The sequence below is a fragment of the Bos grunniens genome, chromosome 21, assembly GCF_055505025.1.
Source record: "Bos grunniens cultivar Pamir isolate PY7600 chromosome 21, Bosgru_T2T1.0, whole genome shotgun sequence".
In the NCBI taxonomy this organism is placed as follows: Eukaryota; Metazoa; Chordata; class Mammalia; order Artiodactyla; family Bovidae; genus Bos; species Bos grunniens.
Window position 1 is genome coordinate 47,950,581 of NC_141185.1, and position 23,120 is coordinate 47,973,700.

Below are 23,120 nucleotides of genomic sequence, written 5' to 3' on the forward strand. Positions count from 1 at the left end.
CCACCTTCTGGTGTCTCTTCACTAGGTGGGGGCCAACCTGAAAGCTTGGGCTCTCTGGCAACAATGAGTTCTGGGAACAACTTAAGTTGAGCAGAAAACATTTCTTTGTCCCCCGGGTAATATGAACTGTATTTTGAAACACACAAAAGCAAGGGAGGTCCATTACTCCCAGCTGCACACACACGTGCCCATGTGTATGCCCACAGGCCGGCACACATACACACACACACACAGGCCTGGCCAGGAAACCCCACAGTGGTACTGACCTGTGGCCTTCCCTCTTCCCCTTCCTACCCTGACACCTCTGCTCCACAGCCAGCATGCCTCAGTCTAGAAGAAATCTAGCTTGGAGACTTACAGCTTCATCCTAACCACTCCCAGTTTGGAAAAGCTCAGATTCAGGAGAATAATACTGATGAATGTATATATTTAGAGTTTTCAAAGAGCTTTCAAAGATAGAATTTTATTTGGTCCTCATAATAACCCTGTGAAGACAACTGTGAACATTTATTGAAGACTTACTATAAGCCAGATACTGAGCTGGACATTTTTCCTGTATTACCTCATCTGCTCCTCTCATGAGTCCTATGATAAAGGTGCTGTTATACATCCTCGACTTAAAGGAGAGGAAACTAAGGCTTCTGTCCAAAGGTGTCCAGCTGGTACATGGAAGAACCAAAATCCAAATCCCCCTCTTCTACAAAATAGGCAAGGCGGGTCTCTGAATCTGTCTTACACAAAAGGAACATGAGACTCAGAGAAATCAAGTAACTTACACAGGGTCACATGGCTGGCACATGAGAAAGTCCCTGGCTTCCTTTCCCTTATTCCTCTGTTCTTCTCACTAGGAATTCTGGAGATAATATGTAAGTTTCTGCCCCCAGCAGTCATCATCTTAGACTTATTTCTCCAAAAAGAATATCTTCAGGAACTTGCTTCTGTCTAAGTCTAAAGGCTAACTCCCTCTGTCCAGCTGGCCGCACACACACACAAGCTAACAGAGAATTGACAACAGAGGTAAGGAGAGTAGGGGAAGGGGATCACCAAGCTAGACAGAGGTGGGCACCTCGAGAAGGACAGTAGCCCTGGCCAGGGGGTCCCTGAGGGAGACAGGAGCCAGAAGGCTCCACAAAGGCCCACTATCCCCCATATGCCCACTCTGAGAGGGAAGAACTCCAGGGTCATATGCCACTTCTTAAAGTCCCAAAGGACTTCCTGTAGAGTCAGCCAGCAGGGGTTCTGCCACAGACTATTCTTCCTCACCTGAACCACGGTTTCACCCACCACAAAAGCATCACCTCCTCCTGGCAGGGCCCTGCTTAGCCTGACTCATCACAAACTCATCTAGGGAACGCTACCAGCAGGGTGGGAGGAAGAGAGTCAAATGTGGTCACTCTATCTGCATGGAACAAGCCAGGATCACCACGCCAGTCTCATGCGAAGGCCAGTCAGGTTTACAGCCACCCACCATTCTCCACTCCAGATGGGGGTGGGGCAGGGTGGAGGGGAGACCCACTTTCTAGCTCTTGTCTTCTTTGTTCTCTGATCTTTCTATATAGCCCTTTCCCTTTCCCTGGCCCCTTTCTTACAGTCTACCTTTTCTCCCTGTTAATATAATTGGGAAAGGCTTATTTATAGTGCACTATGGTAATCACAGAGTCTTCGTTGCTAATCTGCTACATGAAATTCAGGTAACCTAAGATCTCTGACACAGGTCGGGGTGAGGAGTGGGAAGGAGGAACTAGGTACAGCAGTGGACTAAGGTATGGATGGTAGAGACAGCAAGTGCCTGGAAACCTCACAGCCTTACTTGGTACAGCTGTAAATCCCATCATGCCAGGTGCTCCTGAGCAGAAGCCCATCGCCCTGGTGGGTCATCATGAGACAAGGGCATTATGGCAACTGAGGGGAGAAAAGCTTGTTCCTTTGAGTTGGGCTTGAGGCATGGAAAAGCTTACTTCCATGATGACACTGGGGATATTCAGTAAAATACCCTAAGACTCTGTAAGTCAGACGCGGGTCAGCTTCAGCACGTTGCTCTCAGAGTCCGTGGCTACAAAGGACAGAATGGAAGCAGGAGAGGAGGGAGGCTCCTGCAGCAGCTGCTGTTGTCAAGGCACTGAGGCTGCAGCTGCAGTGAACAGGCAATGTGGAAGGTGTCGTCAGCAGAGTCAGGGTCACCGCGGTCATACTCGCAAACATGTATTGAGCACCTTCTTCGTGCCTGCTGCATGAGGTGTCAGGGGTATGCTCTGTCTCATGGTCTTATGGGGAGAGAGAAGTAGGAACCAAGAAGCTGCACTGTGAAAGGCACAGCAAGAGCTCTCTGTGGAAATTCTGGAGATGACTTCCTAGAGGATAAGTTGGTTGAGCTGGGCCTTGAAAAATGAGAAGAAATTTGCCAGGCTTCTAGGTAGAAAGCAGCATCAGCATACCATCTACTTTCACTCTCTCACCCAAACCCACTAAACCACATTAGTTTTTTTATTAAAAATATATGTGTGTATGTGTGTTAGTTGCTCAGCCATGTCTGACTCTTTGCAACCCCATGGATTGTAGTCCTGACAGGTTCCTCTGTCTATGGAATTCTCCAGGCAAAAATCCTGGGTGGGTTGTCATTCCCTTCTCCAGGGGATCCTCCCAACCCAGGGACTTGAACCCATGTCTCCTGCATTGAAGGCAGACTCTTTACCATTTGAGCCACCAGGAAAGCATATATATATATATACACACACACATACATATACATATATACATATATATAATCTCCACCAAAATAAATCGGATAATAGAAATGAAAACAACAGGAACAACAATATTTTGAAAGCTGGAAAGCAGATGCACAAGTAGAAACTGACTTAACAGACTCAAGGCAGCTTAACCCTAAGATGAGAAACCGAGAACTATCCTTTGAACACCAGAAAATCCCCAAAGGGCACAGGAACTGGCCACCAGATACCTCTGGGACTGGGTATAAAGGGAAATAAGGAGAAGTTAAAAAGGGTGTGGAAAACAATTAGGTCTCTGGATCTCCTCACCCACTCCATACCACTGGGTAACCAACTGCTCCTTCCCCAACATGTCCAAAGATAAGGTTTAGTATCTGGGAAAGTAAAACTTTGCCCTGAGAGTAAGCCAGCACTGTTGAGGGCATGAATTTTCTATGCAAAGACGTATCTATGAAATAAATACTCTATCCTGGAAGCCCAGCCAACCCTCTAATCTGCAGAGCTTCCAGAAAACTCAGCAAGACACAAGAAGAGTACTCATTATGGAATCTAGCTAGTCCAAGAGAAAGCAACTAAAGAAACTCATTTTGTCAGTTCCCAACTCTAGTGGTGGCCAGGTCACCCTAGAGTGAAGACTCAAGGTTTCAGGCTCCTCCTACTTGCCCAGAACTTCCAATCAGCTTTTTAGTCTCCTATTTGTAATTATTATCTGACAACCAAAGATTCCTAGATATCTGAGGAAACCCTATAAATAGGAGATGAAGAACCAAAACAATTAAATAGAAAAAAAGCAAACTGGAAGAAACAAACTACACAGGAAACTTTTAGAAAACTACCATTACTAGTCTCAGAGAGTTTAGAGAAAATATTACATTCATGAGAAGAACAGGATGCTTTAGAAAACAATTTTTTAAAAACTCTTAGAAATTAAGAACCCAACAAAAGAGTTGAAAGATAATACTGAGGAAATCTCTCAGGAGGAACAAAAAAGACAAATAGGTGAAAGCGACGAAAGGGTAAGAAAATGAGTCTGGGGAGGAGATATGCACAGGTGTTCCAGAAAGAAAGGACAGAGAAAGCAGGAGGAAGAAATCAAGATCAAAATAATCTCAAATTTCTCAGAACTAAAGGCTGTCAAGTTTCCATACTGAAAGCATCCAAGCATGCCCCTGGATGAAGACACTCGTATCAAGATACACCATTATGAAATATCAAAACACTCTTAAAAGATTCCAGAGAGGAAAACCAGCCTCCTATATGGAATCAGGAATCAAAATGCCCTCTTGCTCTAAACAGTAACACTGGAAGCAAGAAAGCAACCTACAGCAAAGTTTTCAAAATTCTGAAGGAAAATTATTTTCAACTTAGAATTCTATACCTAGCCAAATTTTCCATCAAGAGTAAAGCAAATAAATAAAATAAAGACATTTTCAGACATAAATTGCCTAACATTTATCTACCATATACTCCTCCTAGGAAGCTACCAAAATAAGAATGTAAGTCAAGAAAGAGACAAATGTAGAATACAGATAAACAGGAAGTCCATTAAAGGAGAGGTAAAGGGAGCCTGCAGGATGATGATGAAGGGAGATCCTACGATAACATCTGTGTACCAGACACACAAAGCAACCAAGTCACACTGGAACAGGATGACCCAAAGGAGAGAGAGGCTGAGAGCTTGTCATCATAATGCCTCCCACTGTTGTACCATCTTTGGGACCTGAAGAAGCCACTAGATGTAGCTCAATAAAGCCAGAGAGTAAACCAAGAAAAAGGAAGACATGAGATATGACATATAAAACATGACATATACACCCAGTATAACAGCTGTGTATTAGGCCTAAAGGCCACCAGTTCAAATAGAATAGGGATGTCTCTAAGGAAAGAAGCTGACAGAGGACTGATGGTATCAATCTTGTGGAAAGTTGTTTTAAAAGGCTTTTAGAAAGTTTAAGAAAAATTAGTCATAGACACCAAATAGCTAATTAAAAGAAAAATTAAGAAAGGATTAACCTTATAAAAAACAGAAGAAAGAAATATAATCATAGTATACTACAATGTTCAGTTATGACTAATATTGCAGAGGCATAATAAAGTAAACAGTAAATATTGATTAAACAAAATTATGATATAACTATTTTTAGAAGGTAAGTGAGATGAAGCAGAGAAAATAACTGTAAAAAGAGCTAATTTCCTCTCTACTATAACAGGAATACTGGGTAGCATCTAAACTGGAAGACTCAAAAGTTAGCAGTATTCACATACTACACCAGCATTACAGAAATGTGTACACACCATAAGAAAGTGCTAAAGGCTGAATACAGTTGCTTCTGGGTAAGGCAAATTGATGAGAGGGGTGAATGGCTGTATTTTGATAACTGCATTTTTAGTTCAATTTGAAATTTTAAACTATTTGTAATATATTAATTTGATGAAATAAAAATTAAGTTTCATTTAATGGAATGAAACTTCTATATGGAGAAAATAACAGATGCAACAGCATGGTGTCGTGAAAGAGCTGAGTTTTCCTAGAAAATGGCTACTGCCAGAGTAATGCAGCAGATGCAGGCATAAAGAAGCATCTCCTCTTTGCCAACTTCGTGGGCTTTGGCAAGTCACCTAACCTATTCTAGTATCCTTCTCTGTAAAATCTGACTAATAATAGCACCGACTTCACTGGGTTTTGTAAGAATTCAACAACAATGGAACCAGATAAATTTTGCAAAATGTGTTGTGCTGTACAAAGGTGAGGGATGCAAGCGCACCTCTGTGTCCCTGGGAAGTGTTCTCAGTAGGGAGCTCAGAAAGTTCTGGGCAAGGTGAAAACTGCCCAGGGAACCCAATCCTAGAGAAGCTGTTCAGCTGGCTGGGGCAGACATGCTCCCTAGAATCAGGGCATGTCACTGCTGGCACGTCATCAAGGGCATCAATGCTTTTGATTTACTGGAAAAAAAAGGGGGGGGAGGCGCTCTCGGAGAGAACCTTGACCTGATGGCTGCAGAGCTGGGAGAGGTAGGGCCCGTAGGTGAGTCCTACAGCCCTGGTGGCGTTAGTGCCATGGGAGCCAGTGCTGGGAGGTGTGGGGGAGGGGCAGTGCCCAGAGCCAGCTTCCCAGCCCTCGCCCCTTTACCCTCCCCTTCCAAGGAGTATCTCTCTCTTCCTATTCTGCCAACCTGTTGCTTCAAATTCCACCATGGAATTTGGTGAAATGCACATAATGATAGCTAATTGCTAACACTTATATGGTACTTACTGTATGCCAGGTATTATTCCAAATGCTTTGCATTCTTACCATTACAGTCTCCACTTTGCAGATGAAGTACTCAATATCATATAACTGGAAAGGGGACAAGCCAGCATCCTAAGCCAGGCAGCCTGACTCCAGCCAGGGTCTGCATTCAGAATCACTATATATTACTGTCTATCAGGCTTGAGACTCCGAAGTCTCAAACTACTCAGCTGTAAAATGGGAATATTTGAGAAGATGGCCTTGAAAACCTCTTTCAGCTAGACAGCTTCTTTCCTTGGAATAAGATTCATCAGTCACATATGCATGTCTGAGTGTGAGGAACCTATACGGAAGACAGGTTTTGAAGAACAGCAGGGTGTATGTGTGGCTTTAGAGTGGGAGGAGAAAGGGACCCCCACCCACATAGAGAAGTTAAACTGGAGAGATAGCTAAGAAGACCAATGTCAACTTGCACAGCCAACCCCTCTCCATGCCTGTGCCCACAGACCCGTTGGACCCTGACCTGTGTAGCAGCTCTGGCACAGATCATACAGACGGCCTCATTACCTGTGACGATGCAGGTGAATCTGACGTCGCTGTCCTCGGACACAGCCCGGGACTTGAGTGTGGTCTCAAATAGCGGCTGGGTCTCCTCTGTTAGCTGAGCAATGATGGAGCAGAAGGTGCTCCTAGGAAAGGCAAAGAACTGTTCAGAGCAGCGTTTCTCCTATCTCCACTGCACGATGCCACGGCCTGGAGTGGTCCAAGGTGGCTTCTATCTTACCATGTCCATCCAGCATCCTGTAGCCATGGCTCCAGCACCTGGGAAAGTCTTTCTTCAAGAGAGCTAGGTCTCATGGCCAGGATGGGGGCAGGGATGTGACCAGGGGCTGAATGGAATCCTGACCCAGACCCGTTAAAATGGGTCCCTTCTGACCAGGGACCAGGCTCCTGCGCATGCCAGACCACTAGTCCTGGCATTCCCATTCCATCCTTATTGGGGGGCCTTGCTTCACACTCCACCTTTCATCTTCAGGTAAGCTCGTGCATGGGGGAGACATACACATGGACAGGCCCAGCTTCAGAGATGGAGGTCCCAGCACAGCAGAGCCTCCATTCATGCCATGGAGGGAAAGCCCAAGGGTAACAGGTCCCAGGAACTCAGGGGTCAGAAGAAAAGCCCCTGTCTTTGTGAGGATAGACCCATAGCAGACCAAGAACAAGCTGGCCAATGCCAGGGGTCTAGACCCAATGGCAGCCTCTAGTTCCTAGGAGTATTAGAAAAGAAAGATTCAAATGAATCCTGACCCTACACAGGGCCATGGACCTCCAGTGGAAAGCCAGCCATGGCTCCCTTGCTCCCCAGTGGGTACCACATGCTCAAGTGAATATTGGCAGCTCCAGGACCTACCAGCAGGACTGCCAATCACAAATAGATCCACCCGTGCGAGAGTCAGGGCTTTTGGTTCCCTCGTGAAAGTCCATCTCCCAGAACTCAGAGGCATTTGTGGGCTCACTGAGTTGATCACAGACTCACCAGCACTGCTCAGCATTGACAGTCCTCTCCTACCTGCCCACACGCAGCAAACCACCATGCCAAACCCTTCATGGGCCAGCAGAGACACAATGCATCCCTAGGCGTGACGTGTAACCACATAGCCAGGTTGTGCGGTGCACAAGCCGTGCCCAGCCCTCCCCTTCCCGCCCCCAACCCACACACCCTCTGCTGAGCAGCAGGGAGGACTGTGAGGGATGATGTGAGGAGGAGCAGGAAAAACTGTTGGGGGGCAGACAGATCAGTGCTGCTTTGCTCTGTGCCTCGGAAGAAGGGGCAGTTGCCCACGGGCAGCATGTGTCTGCCTGCGACCTCTCCACAGGGGCAGGTAAGAGTCTGTGGGAACACAAGCAGACAGGAGCTACAGCCCTGCTTTGTTGGGAGGGCATCCCCATTCAGTTGACCATCTCTGTGGATGTCATTCTGGACTTGAGTTTGAGGAGAAAGCTTGCATCCCAGGAGGAAGGCCTGGAATCAAGTAAGACTTCTGGACTGAGAGGGGTCCAACCGTCTCTGCACAGGATCACAGATGCTTGGGCCTCTGGGAAGCTGACAGGAGTCCTCGCCCAGAAAGACCACCCAGAAAGAGAATCCCAACTGGGGACTGTGGTGAAGGCTGCCATAACACTCCCTGCCACGCTCCCACCTGGAACCTAAGTAACTTATTAGACAGTTGTAAGAACTGTCTTCTTGTAGCTTACTGTTGGAAGAAACTACTGTCCTTTCCTTTTTCTTTTAATCCAGTCGAAAATAGAGGGTCCTTCAGGATCTAGACTGTCAACGCTCTGACACTTGGGAGTTACAACATCTGAAAACATTTCTCACTGCTCTCATACTACCAGCAATTCCTGACTTCGGGGAATACCAACTCCCAACCAGCAGTTTCTAGAGGAAACTGCCCTGCCAAAAGTCATTGTACTTCTATGATTTTGCAACTAATTCAAAACATCCCTAATTATGTCCTCCCTGCTGCTACTGCTAAGTCGCTTCAGTCGTGTCTGACTCTGTGCGACCCCATAGATGGCAGCCCACCAGGCTCCCCTGTCCCTGGGATTCTCCAGGCAAGAACACTGGAGTGGATTGCTATTTCCTTCTCCAATGCAGGAAAGTGAAAAGTGAAAGTGAAGTTGCTCAGGCGTGTCTGACTCTTCTCGACCCCATGGACTGCAGCCCACCAGGCTTCTCCGTCCATGGGATTTTCCAGGCAAGAGTGCTGGAGTGGGTGCCATTGCCTTCTCCGACCTAATTTGAATCCTAACCTACTCATGAATGTGAACCTGGCTCTTGTACTCAGCCTAGGCTCTTAGGGATGAAGCTGCTTGGACAGGTCTAAGAAAATAAGCAACTGGGTAAGTGAAGAAAACAGGGAAATCAGGCTTCAAGAAAATTTGCAGAGACAAGTGCTCATGCTAGATATTTAACAACAAGGTAGTTATTTCATTATTTTTGTTTTATAAGAAAGAATACTTATCTTTTCAAATTCCCAGACTAAGTCCTAACTGTATTATAACATTCTTATAATGGAAAATCCTAAGTAACTGCTGAAGAGTATAGCTAGGAAAACACCCTCTAGGAAAGTGGATCCAGGGTGCATTTGGTTGGGACAGAGTCATTGCATATACTATCACATTCTAATAACCTGTCACCAGCTTTCTGTTCCTATTTTCTAAACCACTCAGACGTGAGATGGACTCCAAGTCTGCTGCTTCCAGTCTCCTGGGAAGCCAGGAAGTCCACGCACCTGGAAGTGGTCTAGTCCTACCCTGACAACTCCAAGTCCTTCCAACTCCATGAATTCATAAGAATATCACAGCCTAATCATGTGTCTCTATAGAACTCCATAATCATCACTGGTTTTCAACATCTTCAAAGGAACCTAATCCTGCCCATAGGTTTGGTATTTACCTTGCTTTTTTTTTACCTTGCTTTAAATAAACTTCCAAACTCTCTTTTAAACACTTAACACACTCCGCTTTGAATGAGTTGGATACCCTGTCTTCTGCCCCTTCAGTATCTACTCCTGTCACAGGAAACGTACATAGTAGCTACTGACCATCCCTGTAGACGTTATTAGCTTTTCAGAAACCAGTTAGCTATGCAGAAATCTTTCTCTGTGTGAAAACTATGGCCAACTCTTCCCTAGATCTACCAGAGTCTGGGAGGAGGCCCAAGCAGTGAAAAGTAGCCAGGAAACGTTCCCATTTTGATCACAATTGTCAGTTCAGCCAGGGGTGGAGAGCTGTCTCCAGTTAAGGAGGTAAGAGGACAGTCGTTCAACAGGCAAACTCTGACTGCGGGCCTGCTGGAGCCCTGCTCTGTCTCTGAAGCGGATTCAGAGAACAAGTTAACACAGAAAGACATTCACATGATAGCCCTGACCTCACAGAGTTCACAGTCTGCGGAGGTGGAGAGAAGTCAAAGGAGAGGGAAATTCAGAGAAGGAGAAAATAGAAGGAGAACTTAAGGGACTGAGGAAAAAAAATTTTTTTTAAGGAAGTAGCCATGGTTAGAAGACAGACAATAAGTTGTCAAACCTAGATATGTGGTTACAAAAACCATGAAAACCTAGGCTGAGGGAGAAACGGGTCACGTGACTGGAGGCTCTCTGCTCTGGTCCCAGGCCTATCCCAGGGGCACAGAGATAGAGTTGCAGGCATCTTGGGAACCCCTGCCTATCTCTGGGTTCCGGCACCCCCTTCAAATGGTCCATGCAAGCATCAACTCTGGCCCCCGTGAGATCCATGCTCACTGAGTGCCCGCTCACACCTTCCCCAACCACCCTCTCCGCTCCCCTCACCCCATGCAGCTTGGTTATTAGTGCACAAGCAGTCACCCAGAGACCCCTCAGTGCCCAGACCCAAGGAAAAAAAAAAGCAGTCAGAGAAATGTAATGCAATGGTGCGTTTACCTTCCAGAGCTGGGGTGAGATAACCGGTTGCTTGATAAGCTAAGCAAAAACAGCAAACGGAATCATTAGGCCAAAAAAGCAAAGAGAGGAGGAGGTGAAATCAACAACAGTAGGCAAAGTATTAATCGGCCACCATCTGGGGCCCAAGGGCCTTTCTATTAAAAGGGACCAGCTGTCTTACTTGGCCAGCTCCAATTAGCAAGTGGCCTCACCACCGGACACCCATGTATCTGAAACCAAGAACTTGTTAAGTGTAGCAGGGTCCAGGGAAATGGTTAGGCAGGAGGGAGGCCCCTCGGGGCTGAGCTTTAAGAAAGGTGTGTCCTGGGTCCTTGAGTCACTCATAGCTGCCTGGCACATCTCCCCGCCTCTGCAGCACACCAGCGGGTGGGGGGGGAGGCGGGGCGGGGCAGCTCCTGCTTCAACCCTTGGCCTTTTAGGGGAGAAGAGCCCCCAGTTCCTGGAAATCCCCTCAGAGGCTGGGAAGGAGACAGGTGGCTTGGAGAACACCCATTAATATGTTAAAGTACGGTTAAAGAGGCCACGCAAGGCAAACCAGCTGGGAGAGTCAAGAAGAGAAGGAAAACAAAGCGGTTAATTCAGCAGGAACCAGGAGGCACCAGTTGGGTCAGACCAGCACAAGGCCCATGACGCTGATCACCCCTCCTGCCCCAGGACAGCTGAGAGCTGAAACCAGCTGGGGGCTGGGTAGGCCACTGCAGGGTGAGGATCACACAGAGCTGCCCCTCGGAGATCCAGTGGGTATGAGTCAACTTTCACCTCTGCCTCCATTCCTTCCAACACAAGTATCTCCAGAGGGGTCTAGGGACACAGTTCTCTGGGAGATCTCAGGTCCCCACCCCTCCCAACTACACTTACTCCCTTCAGGTGGCCCCACAGTGAGAACAGCTCTCCCTTCATTATCAACAGCCCAATCTGCTCAATAGAACTGTCAGTCTGCATCTCTAACCACTGACAGCCTGTATCTGTATAACAAAAAACAAAAACAAATTCACCTTATGCCCCCAAACATGGCTTCCACTTCTGTGCGCCTGGATTTATGGATACCACTGGGGAAGTACATCCTTCAGACCCAAAGAGCCCTACCCCCAGAGAAGCTGCTGCTCCAGATTGCAGCTGCCTTTATTCAGAGCTTTAAAAATCCTCCAGAGGCCGTGAGGGCAGACCTCCCATGGTTTCAAGGCACTGGCCAACTCCATCCTTTCCTTATGATGGACTTCCTTTGCCTTTCTCCTTAGAATGGAGAGATTTCTCCTTTGCTGGGTCTGGATTTCTTCCCTGGGAAGGGGACGGGGAGAATCAGCTCTCTAATTCACAGGAAATGACAGCTTCCACCTGCAAGTGGGCAAGGGACTGAGCTGTGACAGTCACCCCTCCCTGGCTCTCTCCAGGGCTACAGCTCCCCAGCCTCATCCTGATTTCTCCGGGCCTCACCCTTAGATAATCAGCCATGTCAGGAGGAGTCCCAGGCAGTGAAGGCATCTTGTCTTCAAAAGGTGCCTATGACCTGCTGGCTGGGCCAGAGGTTGGCTCAGGGCTCTCACCTAGGAACTCCCCAATTACTGACTGTGAGAGGGTCTGAATCAGAGGCATCAAATGTTGGGATGTCATGTCCGACTTTTGCAACCTCATGGACTGTAGCCTACCAGATACTTCTATCCATAGGATTTCCCAGGCAACAATACTGGAGTAGGTTGCTATTTCTTATTCCAGGGGATCTTCCCAATCCAGGGATGGAACCTGCATCTCCTGCATCTCTTGCATTAGCAGGTGGATTCTTTACCACTGAGCCACTAGGGAAGCTCAGTGATGGGATAAATAGGCCTAAAAACATTCTTAGTGATACTTTCATTTTATAGAATAGAAATTCAGGGCCCACGAAGGAAAAGTCTCTTCATAAAGGAGAAATGTAGGCCTGGGAGGTGGGGCGGAGGGTGTTGGGGGGTGGTGGCAGGGCAGGAGGGTGGGGGGAACCAGGACTGTTCCTAGAAGCTGGGGCCTCCCATTCCTCCTGGCTTTCATATATTCTGGGACACAAAAGGCCCCCAGAAAGTCCTGGTCTGATGTTTTCCTGAAAGACCTAGACAATTTGCTTTACCCAAGCTGAACAAGAGATGCCACAAAACTACAGCAAATATCACCAGCTCTACTGCTCCTCTGGGCCCACTTGGGCCAGAACATCCAAGAAATGAGGAAGCAGAGATTTCTGGAACGTCTCGATGTCCCTCAAAATCCAGTTATAACTGCAAACACCTGACTGTGGTTCCTTAACCTTCTCTAGCTCATCCAGGCTCCATCTTCCCATAAAAGTGAGGTTGGATCTGTAGGAAGTTGGGGCAACAGTTTGGGCGGGTTACATGCATGTTGACCTCTCACTCCTGGGCTAACTATGGATTGGAAATCCCCCCAGGGTTGGAGAAAAGAAAGGAATGCATAGGAAGACAAGTTCTAGACTTGGGCCAAAGCTTCTGATACCTGGCTCCCAGCTCAGCTGTCCATCAGCTCACAGGGGCAGTCCACTCTCCCAAGGCTCACAGAATGATGACTCACAAGCTCCATGATAGATATGTATGGAAGTAGACCCAGGAAAGGTTGAAGTCAGGAGTGGGTGGGCTAGAATTTGCCTCTCAGTCAGAATTCTGGAAGAGTCAGGGCTCAGGAGCCAGGGTTAGCTGACAAAGCCCTCAAGGGACCCTCTTTCTTCATCTCTTGGCCCCTCTTCCCATCCCCAGAAGCATTCAGGTTGCTCTGAGAGACAGAAGGCTGTACGGTTGCCTGCTCTAACACAAGAGTCAGGTCTTGACAGAGAACTATGAACTGGCCCCTGCCCCACCTCAAGTCCCCAACAGCCCCATTCACTGTTATAGTCTCCCCTCCTTGGCCAGAGGCTTGTCCAGAGGTGAGAGAAACCTGGCCTTCCTGGTACCTCAGGACCTGGCTGGTCTGTGGCTACCTGGAAGGGGCAAGCCCACAGGCCACGGTCTTGGGCTAGAAAACCCTCCCTCCCAATGTCCCAGCCCTGCCTCTCCAAGCACTTGATGAAAAGAATCTCCATTTAAGACCATTCTCGCTCAGGCCCAAAGGGACCTAAACCAGACACTTCTAACCCACCTGCAGTTCTCAGGCTGACACACTGCTCATCAGATGTGTAATTGTATCTACAACTGCTCACCCTTTTTCCTAACAGCCCCATTCCCCTGACCTCCAAGTTATGTCTGGTTTGCAAGCCACCCCAATGTTGTCTCCGAGAAGGGCCCTGCATCCCTCTTCTGCTGTACCACTGGTGCTGACAAAGGCCAGACACAATCTCAGTTACAAGAGTGAGACAATTGTTGAGGCTCCCACAGGCCAGTCAGCTTCACCACGGACTGGATAAATACACACATTCCATTCCAGTTTTTCCATAGATCCAGTGGTTAGAGGAAGGGGCATGCTTTCTTGGCAGCCAGGGGCCTTGGCGAGTCTGACTCAGTCACTAACAGCCCTCCGCCCTGCCCCAGACATGTGACACCATTTGACGAGTTTTATGCAGAAACCGGTTCTGGTTACATTTGAACTTTTCCAACTCCAAGGTCAACAGAACTCAGCCAATCCACGAGGAAGTGCCTGGGACTTTTCCTGAATGTCCTTGATGTCTGTTTTTGTGCCATTTTAAGAATGGAGGACAAGAGGTCCCCAGGCAGCTTCTCAGAGGAGGGGCTGTTTTCTGTATATAACCTATGATTAGCCAAGTTCTGGGGCAGCAACACAACCACTCACCCACTAGCCATCCATCACAATTCCCTTTGCAATAGACTCCAGAGTTGGAGGGAAACTAAGCTGCCCTTAGTTTAGAGGAGACAGGAAGTGTTCATCTTCATGGTAATGCACATGTCTCTGTGTGTCTGTGTGCCTTTGAGGGCCAAGAGACTAGCTCAGTCGTGTCCGACTCTTTGCGACCCTATGTAGCCCGCCAGGCTCCTCTTTCCATGGGATTTTCCAGGCAAGAATCTTGGAGTAGATTGCTGTTTCCTACTCCAGGAGATCTTCCCAACCCAGGGATAGAACCCCTATCTCCAGCATTGCAGGCAGATGCTTTACTGTCTGAGCCACAAGGGAAGCCCTTGAGGGGCAAAATGCCAATCTATCCTCTTGTGAGTCTTTCCACCTGTGGGTACCCTAGCTCCTAAACCAAAGCAACCATACCTCTTCAACTCTTGGAAGAGGATCATTCGGGCTCCTTCCCTTGGCACCCTGGGGATGGCACCCATCACCCCAAACTGGGCAGGGCGACTGGCTGCCTCAGAGCCTGGAGCTCTGAATCCTCAGGCAGACTGACCAGCATTTCAGGCCACCCCTTCACCTCACCAGCCCCCACCAAGATCCCAGGAAAGACCAGGGCCCAGAGGAAGCACCTTCTTTGCACAGTTTATTTCTTCCCAGTGACTCCTGAACTAAGCAGACCCCCTCAGGGCAGTGCCTCTGGCATCCCCACCACCCCCTCCCCGCCAGCCAGCAGGAATGTCAGCCTGTCTGGCTTTCCTTATCTGGAATCCGAGGCCAGGGAGTAGCTGAGCGTGGGGCGAGGATAAGGAGGGGCGGGAGTGAGGTGGGGAGATAAGGAGCCACTCGGGACCCTGGGAAATCACCCCGAAGTAGGCCTTCATCGTCCCCAGGGCCTCTCATGGCCTGAGGCCTGAGGCCCACGGAGCCGGCAGAGGCCAGGGAGACCCTGAAGGGCCCTCAGGGCCGGTCGGGCGGCACCATATCTCCACAGGCCGGGCGGGGCCCCTCCTGAGGCCTCGCTGGCGGCCTCTGCTCGCCCGCCGGCCCGGCCCCCAGGGCGCGACTCACCTGGTCTCGGGCCGCACGCTGAGCAGGTAGCTGCGGCTGGCGGGGCTGGGGATCCACACGGGCCCGTCGTCCTCGCCGTCGCCCCCCGCCTCAGACCGTCCGCCCGAGCCCCAACCGCGGCCGGGGGCCCTCCGCGACCCCATGCTGCTGCCGGCCCTGCCCGCCTCCTGCCCCTGCCCGCGCTCCCGGCCCCTGCCCGTCAGGCCCGCGCCGCCGGCCGCTTCTCTCGCCCGCGGCTGACGCGCGCCCCTATTTATAGCCCCGGGCCCGGCCGTCATCACCTGCTGCTGTCCCTCCCCCGGCCCGGGCCGGCCACCGCGGCCTCCGAGGCGCCGGAGGGCGCCGGGCCGCGAGGGGCCCCGCCAGGCCCTGCCTGAGGGGCCCACTCCAGGGCGTCGGCTCCTTCCCTCAGCCGACTGCCCGACGTGTGTGGAGCGCCCTCTTGGCGCCCGCAGCCACCCCGGGCGTCGGGGTCAGGGGTCAGAGAGGCTTCAGGGAGCAAGAGCGGAAAGGGTCGGGGTGCGGTTCTAGAATGGGACTGAGCGTATGCCCCTCACCTTCCTCACCGGGTCTCTGGGACCCAGGCTTCCCGCCAGCCTTCCTTCCCCACTCTCCCTGTTTTGCAGATGTGGAAGGTCGGGCTTTGCGGCCTTTGCCTAGTGGAAGGTGCGGAAGGACCAGAAGAGCTGCGTGGGGTGTAGGGGGCAAAGCCCCGAAAGACCAAAGATGGCCGGGGTTGGGGCTGGAAGAGGCAGTGAGGGGGAGGGGAGGGAGGCTCAAAACCTGGACTGAATCCAGCGGGAGCCCAGACCTGTCCCTCTTCCTGGCGGCAGCCCTGACTGACCCTGGCCTTGCCAGTGGCTGTTGGCCCAACACTTAGACCCACACCCACGTACCTACATAAGTAACCTCAGTTCCGAGGAGGCCAGAACTCCTCAGAATGTTCCTCTCCATTATCTAGGGTAGATTAGGGGTTCAGTAAACATCTCTAGGGAGAAGGCGATGGCACCCCACTCCAGTACCCTTGCCTGGAAAATCCCATGGATGGAGGAGCCTGGTAGGCTGCAGTCCATGGGGTCGCTAAGAGTCGGACAAGACTGAGCGACTTCACTTTCACTTTTCACTTTCATGCATTGAAGAAGGAAATGGCAACCCACTCCAGTGTTCTTGCCTGGAGAATCCCAGGGATGGGGGAGCCTAATGGGCTGCCGTCTATGGGGTCGCACAGAGTCAGACACGACTGAAGTGACTTAGTAGTAGTAAACATCTCTAGAATTATTGAACCTCCTTCTCCACCCTGTTCAGCCTCCATTTCCCAGCACCCCAGGGGGAAGTGGGCTGAGTCCTAATACCCAGAAACACGATATAATCATTTGACACTTTCTTAGATCAAAATCCTAAGTACTGTCTAATTCTGGTTGTAAAAGTGGAAGTGACCACAGTCTGTGTGTGTGTGTGTTAAGTCACTCAGTCGTGTCTGACTCTCTGACCCCATGGGCTACTGAACTGTAGCCCACCAGGCTCCTGGGTCCAAGGAATTCTCCAGGCAAGAATACTGACATGGAGAATACCCCTCCCTCAAGGGCTCTTCCCACCTCAGGGATCAGACCTGGGTCTCCCGCATTGCAGGCAAATTCTTTACCATCTGAACCACCAGGAAACCCTGTTTACCCATCCTTTCTTCTCCTACCCCTTTGAAAGCATCCAGAAAGTATCTGAGCTGGATGGTGATAGCCTAGAAAATTGGAACAAAGGAGTAGAACCCTCTGTTCTATAAGCTGCACTCACATCCTTACTCCTTTTGGAAATGGCTCTTCTTTCACTATGTGCTTCTAGTGGCAACTGTTTTGATCCTACATGCTCCCTCCCCAACTCCCTGAAACCTCCCTCAGACTCAAGCCAGTCTACTCATGGTACCCAGGGGCCCTGATGCTGGGAACGATTGAGGGCAAGAGGAGAAGGGGGTAACAGAGGTTGAGATGGTTGGATGGCATCACTGACTCAGTGGATGAATTTGACCAAACTCTAGGAGTGGACAGGGAAGTCAAGCGTGCTGCAATCCATGGGGTCTCAAAGAGTCAGACATGACTTAGGACTGAACAACAATGGGCGTAGAGACTGAGCACGCACGTATCTCCTTGACCACAGAAGTAAGCATCAGACCCAAGCTGTGCCAACCAAGGTTCTTTACCAAAATGTTTTCAACTGGAATTGGGAAAGAAAACCTGGACCTCTGTGGTGGTTAGCTGTAAGCTGCAAGGTCCCAGCTTTTAGTAGCAATGTTTCTTGCTGTGTGGAGAAGCCAATCTGCAGTGAGGAAGAAGGAAGCTGACACAGAGAGAAGCAAAGGCAGGGGGCACAGAGTCCTGCTGGCTTCCAGGTGCCTTGTTACAAGTGTTCCTGAGACCCAACTTTATCTGTGGCCTTCCTGCAGGTTGGCAGTTCAACCATTTCCTGGAAACTGTATCCAAAAATTATCTCACTTTGCTCAAGCTGATTCAAGTTAGACTTCTATTAGTGAAGTCTAAGAGTCTCAGCCAATACTGAAGACTTTTCTTCAAATGAGCCTGAACTTGCCAAATTTGCCCACACACACCCACACATATGATTTTCTGGTTTCCTGGAAGCGGGCATATTAAAATCTCTTCAGTTGTCTACAGGACAGTCCTTCACATATTCGAAAGTCTACTTGGAGTTTTGGTTCATTTGTTTAAGTTTAGAGTACCAATGGGGCTTCCCAGGTGGCACTAGTGGTAAAGAACCTGTCTGCCAATGCAGGAGACCCAAGAGACTCAGGTTCAATCCCTTGGTCGGAAAGATCCCCTGGAGAAGCACATGACAACCCACTCCAGTATTCTTGCCTGGAGAACCCTATGGATAGAGGAGCCTGGAGGGCTACAGTCCATGGGGTCGCAAAGAGTCAGGCACAACTGAAGTGACTAAGCATGCACCCATGTATCAGGCTGGAGCACATGTGCTAGAGTCAAGGGTCATAGGACCTGTGCCTTCAAGACTCTTATGGTCTAACAGGGTGAGAGGAATAGAAGCAAAATACACTGCAAGGTGAAATGTGCAATTATAAAGCTATGTATAGGGGAGCATAAAGTATAGAAGAAAGAGTAGTTGGCTCTGCCTGGGGATTTGGTTAGGATAGTTTTCAAAGAAGAAAGTAAAGCTGAAGAAAGATTTTGGAAATGGCATAGGCGTTCACAAATAGACTGTTGTGGGTGGAGGGTAGGGTAGAATATTCTAGATGGAGAGACTAGTATGCACTAAGATAAGGAGGTATGAAACAGCTCAGTATTCACGTCACTCAAGTGTTAATGATTTGGGCAAATAGAGAAGTGAGGATATCCCTGGTGGTCCAGGGGTTACAGTGGTTACAAATTTATGATTCCAGTGCAGGGGTCATGGGTTCAGTCCCTGGGCAGGGAAGTTCTGTATGCCTTACGGTATGGCAAAAAAATAAATACACGTTTTAAAAAACTGAAAAAATAGAGAAGTGATTTAGGCAGGAACCCTCATTGTGAAGGCCTTGCCTAGTCCAGTGAGGAACCTGGACTTACCTTTCAGGCCGATTCTCTTCTGACAATGGAATATGGTGCCACTAGTTACCCCAGTGACTCTCCAGTTTATCCATTTCCTTTTGAAAATGTTACACACACACACACCCACAGAGGTCAAACCAGAGCAGCCCACAAATGAATTAGCACCTTTCTGGGTGTGGGCGTCACACAATTAGCAACAACTTTTTGGCAGTCAAATTATTCCAAATTATTTCAAAGCCTGTAAATTTTCAACACAAACCTTTGTTCATCTAAGTCCACTCCTACTTTACCTACTTGTAAAGTCTTTTTTTATCCTAAATGTAAACTTCCACTTTTTTTGTTGTTGTTAAATCTCGTTTTCCTAATCTCACATTCCCTTTCCTTCTTACCTGAATCTTTTTGAATTCTGCTCCTGTCATCCAGTGTACAATCTGTTCTTCTCAGCTTCTTGCTATCTGCCAATTTAATGATGATCAGGGCACAGCTGAGTAAGGAGGGTCAAGGCATTCAAGGATGGAGAGATGGAAAAGGCACACTCTCTTTCCTGGATTTATAGTCTAGCAGGAGAAAGAGGATATATAAATTGGTGTTTAACAAGAACTAGGCCAAAAGTCCAAAGCCGCAGGTTACAGTTCGGCCTTTCCACTGAGTGTTGTGTGTCCTTGGGCAGGTGGCTCACCATTTCTGAACTTTATCTCTCTCCTTTGTTAAGAGGAGTGAGGTCATGATCCTTTATGATCCTGAAGGTCATAGCTGTTGATCCAATAAGGATTTATTAAGTCACAGCTGACTACAACACACCAGGCATTATGGCAGGTATTGAGAGTGTTATAGTCTTTATCCTTGAGAATTTCTCAAGCCTGAAAGAAAGACAGAAAATTAAAACAGAATCGCCATCAATCCTCTGACAGAGGATTGCACAGAAGAGCACATGCTGTGGCTCTGTGTTTGGAAATAACCATGATACAAGGCAGTCAGTGTTTGCTATTAAATACGAGCACTGATGAAGCGTGGTAGGAGCTGGTACTGGTGCCAGGATCCACTCTCCCAATTGTTTTGAACTTCCTGGGGCCCCCAAGTAAACTGGGTGCCTGTGGTAGGAAAATCTTGGGCTACTGTTAATTATTATCCTTGTAGTTGTTCAGGCACTAAGTGGTGTCTGACTCTTTGCAGCCCCAAGGACTGCAGCCAGGCTTCCCTGTCCTTCACTATCTCCCTCAGTTTGCTCAACCTCATGTCCATTGAGTCAGTGATGCCATCCAACCATCTCATTCTCTGTCATCCCCTTCTTCTGCCATCAATCTTTCCCAGCTTCAGGGTCTCTTCCAATGAGTTGGTTCTTCGCATCAGGTGGCCAAAGTATTGGCGCTTCAGCATGAGTCCTTCCAGTGAATATTCAGGGTTGATTTCCTTTAGGATTGACTGCTTTGATCTCCTTGCAGTCCAAGGGACACCTACCTTATGAAGTATCATTAGCTTCCCAGACCTGTAGCAAACTTCCCAGGCATTTTCAAAGCTCCCTAGACCTGCAACCCATCTCAGTGTGAATCATTAGTATCATTGTAAGTTAATCAAACATATGTCTATCCGAACCCACCCCCACCACCTCCAGTTTCCTATTTTTCATTCTCTTGATTCCCCTCATTTTAAAGGTCTCGGCCCTGAGCTCAACAAAAGCCCTAGATTTCTGCTGACCCTGCCTTCTTCTGGGAAACTTCTGGCTTCTGCTGCAATCAAGCTGCCCTTCCTGCCAGCCAATCTGTGGTGCTCTGGACTGCTTATCTGACCTCCTTCCAAGAGCTCCGTAGGCCCATGATCAAGGCAGCTGAGTCCCTAATTCTGAGGGTGGAGACTCTAGCCCTGCTGCTCTGGGATGAGCTGGCCAATCTGGCACTCCAGGGATGGAGATGTGGCCACAGCTGTGCTGGGGTAAGTGGACACCAATTAAAGGATCACTGGCAAGAAGAAACCACTCCTAATTCTGGTTTGATTGGAAAGGGAATTTGGGATTCAAGTGCAGAGCTGTGTTGGCCAAGTGCCCTTCCCAATCCACTTATTCTGATTCAACATCCGATTAGAGGGGCCAGGAGTTTCTGCCTCAGATGTAGGTCCTTTCCAGAATACAGTTACCATTACATGACAGGGTGCCTCTGTGGTCAGGGGGCAGCAATTGGTTGGTCAGGCCCAGGACACAAGCTCCACAAACTTGGAAAGACACCATCTGAGCCCAGGCCTCTTCAGGTCTTCTTGCAGAGTGAACTGGTCCTTTTCCTTCCTTTCAAGTCTTTTTTCCCTAAGGGACCTTCTATATCTCAGTCAGCCCTCCTTTTCCACTACAGCTACTTCTTCTCATTCTTTAAAACATGTTAATACCTCCTGGCAACAGCTGCTGCAATTTCTGTTCAACCCAAGGTACGTCATTGACCAACTAAGCCACTGCCTCCATTTTTGAGCTTGTTAGCACCTGCCCCATATCCTCCTAATCAGCCACTCCTACTCTCTAACCCCACCTCTACCAGCATCACCTGCCCCAAAAGTCAAGTGTTGTTCCAGGTTCTAAACTCTCTGCCTGTTCAAACTCTCCTGCCTCCTCCTTCACAACTGTCTGTGCCTTTCCTCCCCATCACCTCCCCATCCCCCTCACCTCATCTTCTTTTCCCCATTTAAAAATCATATTCAAAACCCTCCTCAGACCCAGACCTCCAGGATAGAAATGGGACACCTCCTTCTTAGGTAAAGAGCTTCTTAGGAAGCAGAACTCACCTTCCTCCTCAGATACCAAAAATATGCAGCCCTGTCTGCTGCTACTGCTGAGTCATTTCAGTCGTGTCCGACTCTGTGCGACCCCATAGACAGCAGTCCACCAGGCTCCCCCGTCCCTGGGATTCTCCAGGCAAGAACACTAGAGTGGGTTGCCATTTCCTTCTCCAATGCGTGAAAGTGAAGTCGCTCAGTCGTGTCCGACCCTCAGCGACCCCATGGACTGCAGCCTTCCAGGCTCCTCCATCCATGGGATTTTCCAGGCAGCCCTGTCTACATGCACAATAAGTCTTGGGGCAAAATTTCAGGCAACTTGGTCAAAGGAAGAGGAAACCCCAGAGGAAGATAGAATTGTACATAGTGTACCCTAGGCTATAACTGAAAGGGGAAGTCTAGAAAGAGTGGAGCTTCCCAGTTTAAAATATCAAAGAGCAGCTTAATTACTCACTTGAAACATCAAAGACATAATCAACTTTCTCCATTTTCACAGAAAATAGAGGCAAAGACTATAGGATTCAGTTTTAGAAGTAAAATCTAATAGATTTTAGTCTATATCTGTGAGCTCAGTTGCTCAGTCATCATGCCCGACTCTGTGACCCCATGGACTGCAGCCTGCCAGGCTCGTCCATGGGATTTCCCAGGCAAGAATTCTGAAAAGGGTTGCCATTTCCTCCTCCAGGGGATCTTCCCGACCCAGGGACGGAATCTGCATCCCTTATGTCTCCTGCATGGGCAGGCAGATCCTTTACAATTGAGCCGTTTAATCTGTATCTGTCTATAAATAACACATGCCCACCCACGAAACGAGATGGTGCAGCTGGCCCACTGTCACAGGAGCACTCGCTATGGTGGAGGCTTTTCCCAGTTAGAACTGGGAAAAGTCAGTTAGAACTGACTTAAACGGGTTCATCGTATTGTTTTGCCACATTTTCCATACGATCCATTACCTACAAACTTATTGAGTTTTCAGTATTGAAGCACTAAAAACTATTTCGAATTTGCAAAGGGTAGTAAATATTATTTTAAAAAATAAGAGCATGCTAAAAGGCCAACACATGACACGATGAACTAGCTCGAGAATTCATCTGGCCCTAGGTCTCTAAGGAATAGCTACCTGGGTAACAGAAGGATCTGAAGATGCTTTAGAATTACCAAGTAAGCAGCTCAGACTTGGAAAGGCTTGACAAAAACCAAAAGAAACATTTCCTCAAAGAAAGTAGAATTCTAACTGAAAAAGCAGAAATCTGATGCAAATTGAAATATAAATAAGTGCAAATAAAAGTAATATTACCTTGTGGGGATCAGTGGGAGGGGTCTTTCATTTTTGTATATATCTAGGTATATCTAGGCCAAAAGTCGGAGAAGGCGATGGAGTGGGACCCTACTCCAGCACTCTTGCCTGGAAAATCCCATGGATGGAGGAGCCTGGTGGGCCACAGTCCATGAGGTCACTAAGAGTCAGACACGACTGAGGAACTTCACTTTCACTTTTCACTTTCATGCATTGGAGAAGGAAATGGCAACCCACTCCAGTGTT

General features: G+C 48.6%; 1 protein-coding gene across 4 annotated transcripts in view; it reads right to left on the reverse strand.

Annotated features, from left to right (window-relative positions):
- The window catches only part of ALPK3 (alpha kinase 3), a 58,983-nt gene extending 38,182 nt beyond the window's left edge, over window positions 1-20,801 (reverse strand). Inside the window, exons 1-3 of one of the 4 annotated variants that reach the window (XM_086364426.1) lie at window positions 19,503-20,801; window positions 19,213-19,380; window positions 6,526-6,647 (exon numbers count right to left, since the gene is read on the reverse strand). Coding sequence is in view for 2 of the 4 variants with exons in the window: in XM_086364425.1 (XP_086220551.1) it covers window positions 6,526-6,647; window positions 10,422-10,460; window positions 15,276-15,553 (439 nt within the window). In the remaining 2 variants the exon portion in view is untranslated. Of the gene's footprint in view, window positions 1-6,525; window positions 6,648-10,421; window positions 10,461-15,275; window positions 15,686-19,212 lie in introns of those variants that run through there. The other 3 variants (XM_086364425.1, XM_086364427.1, XM_086364424.1) reach the window with 3 other exon arrangements.
- Window positions 20,802-23,120: the final 2,319 nt, after the last annotated feature.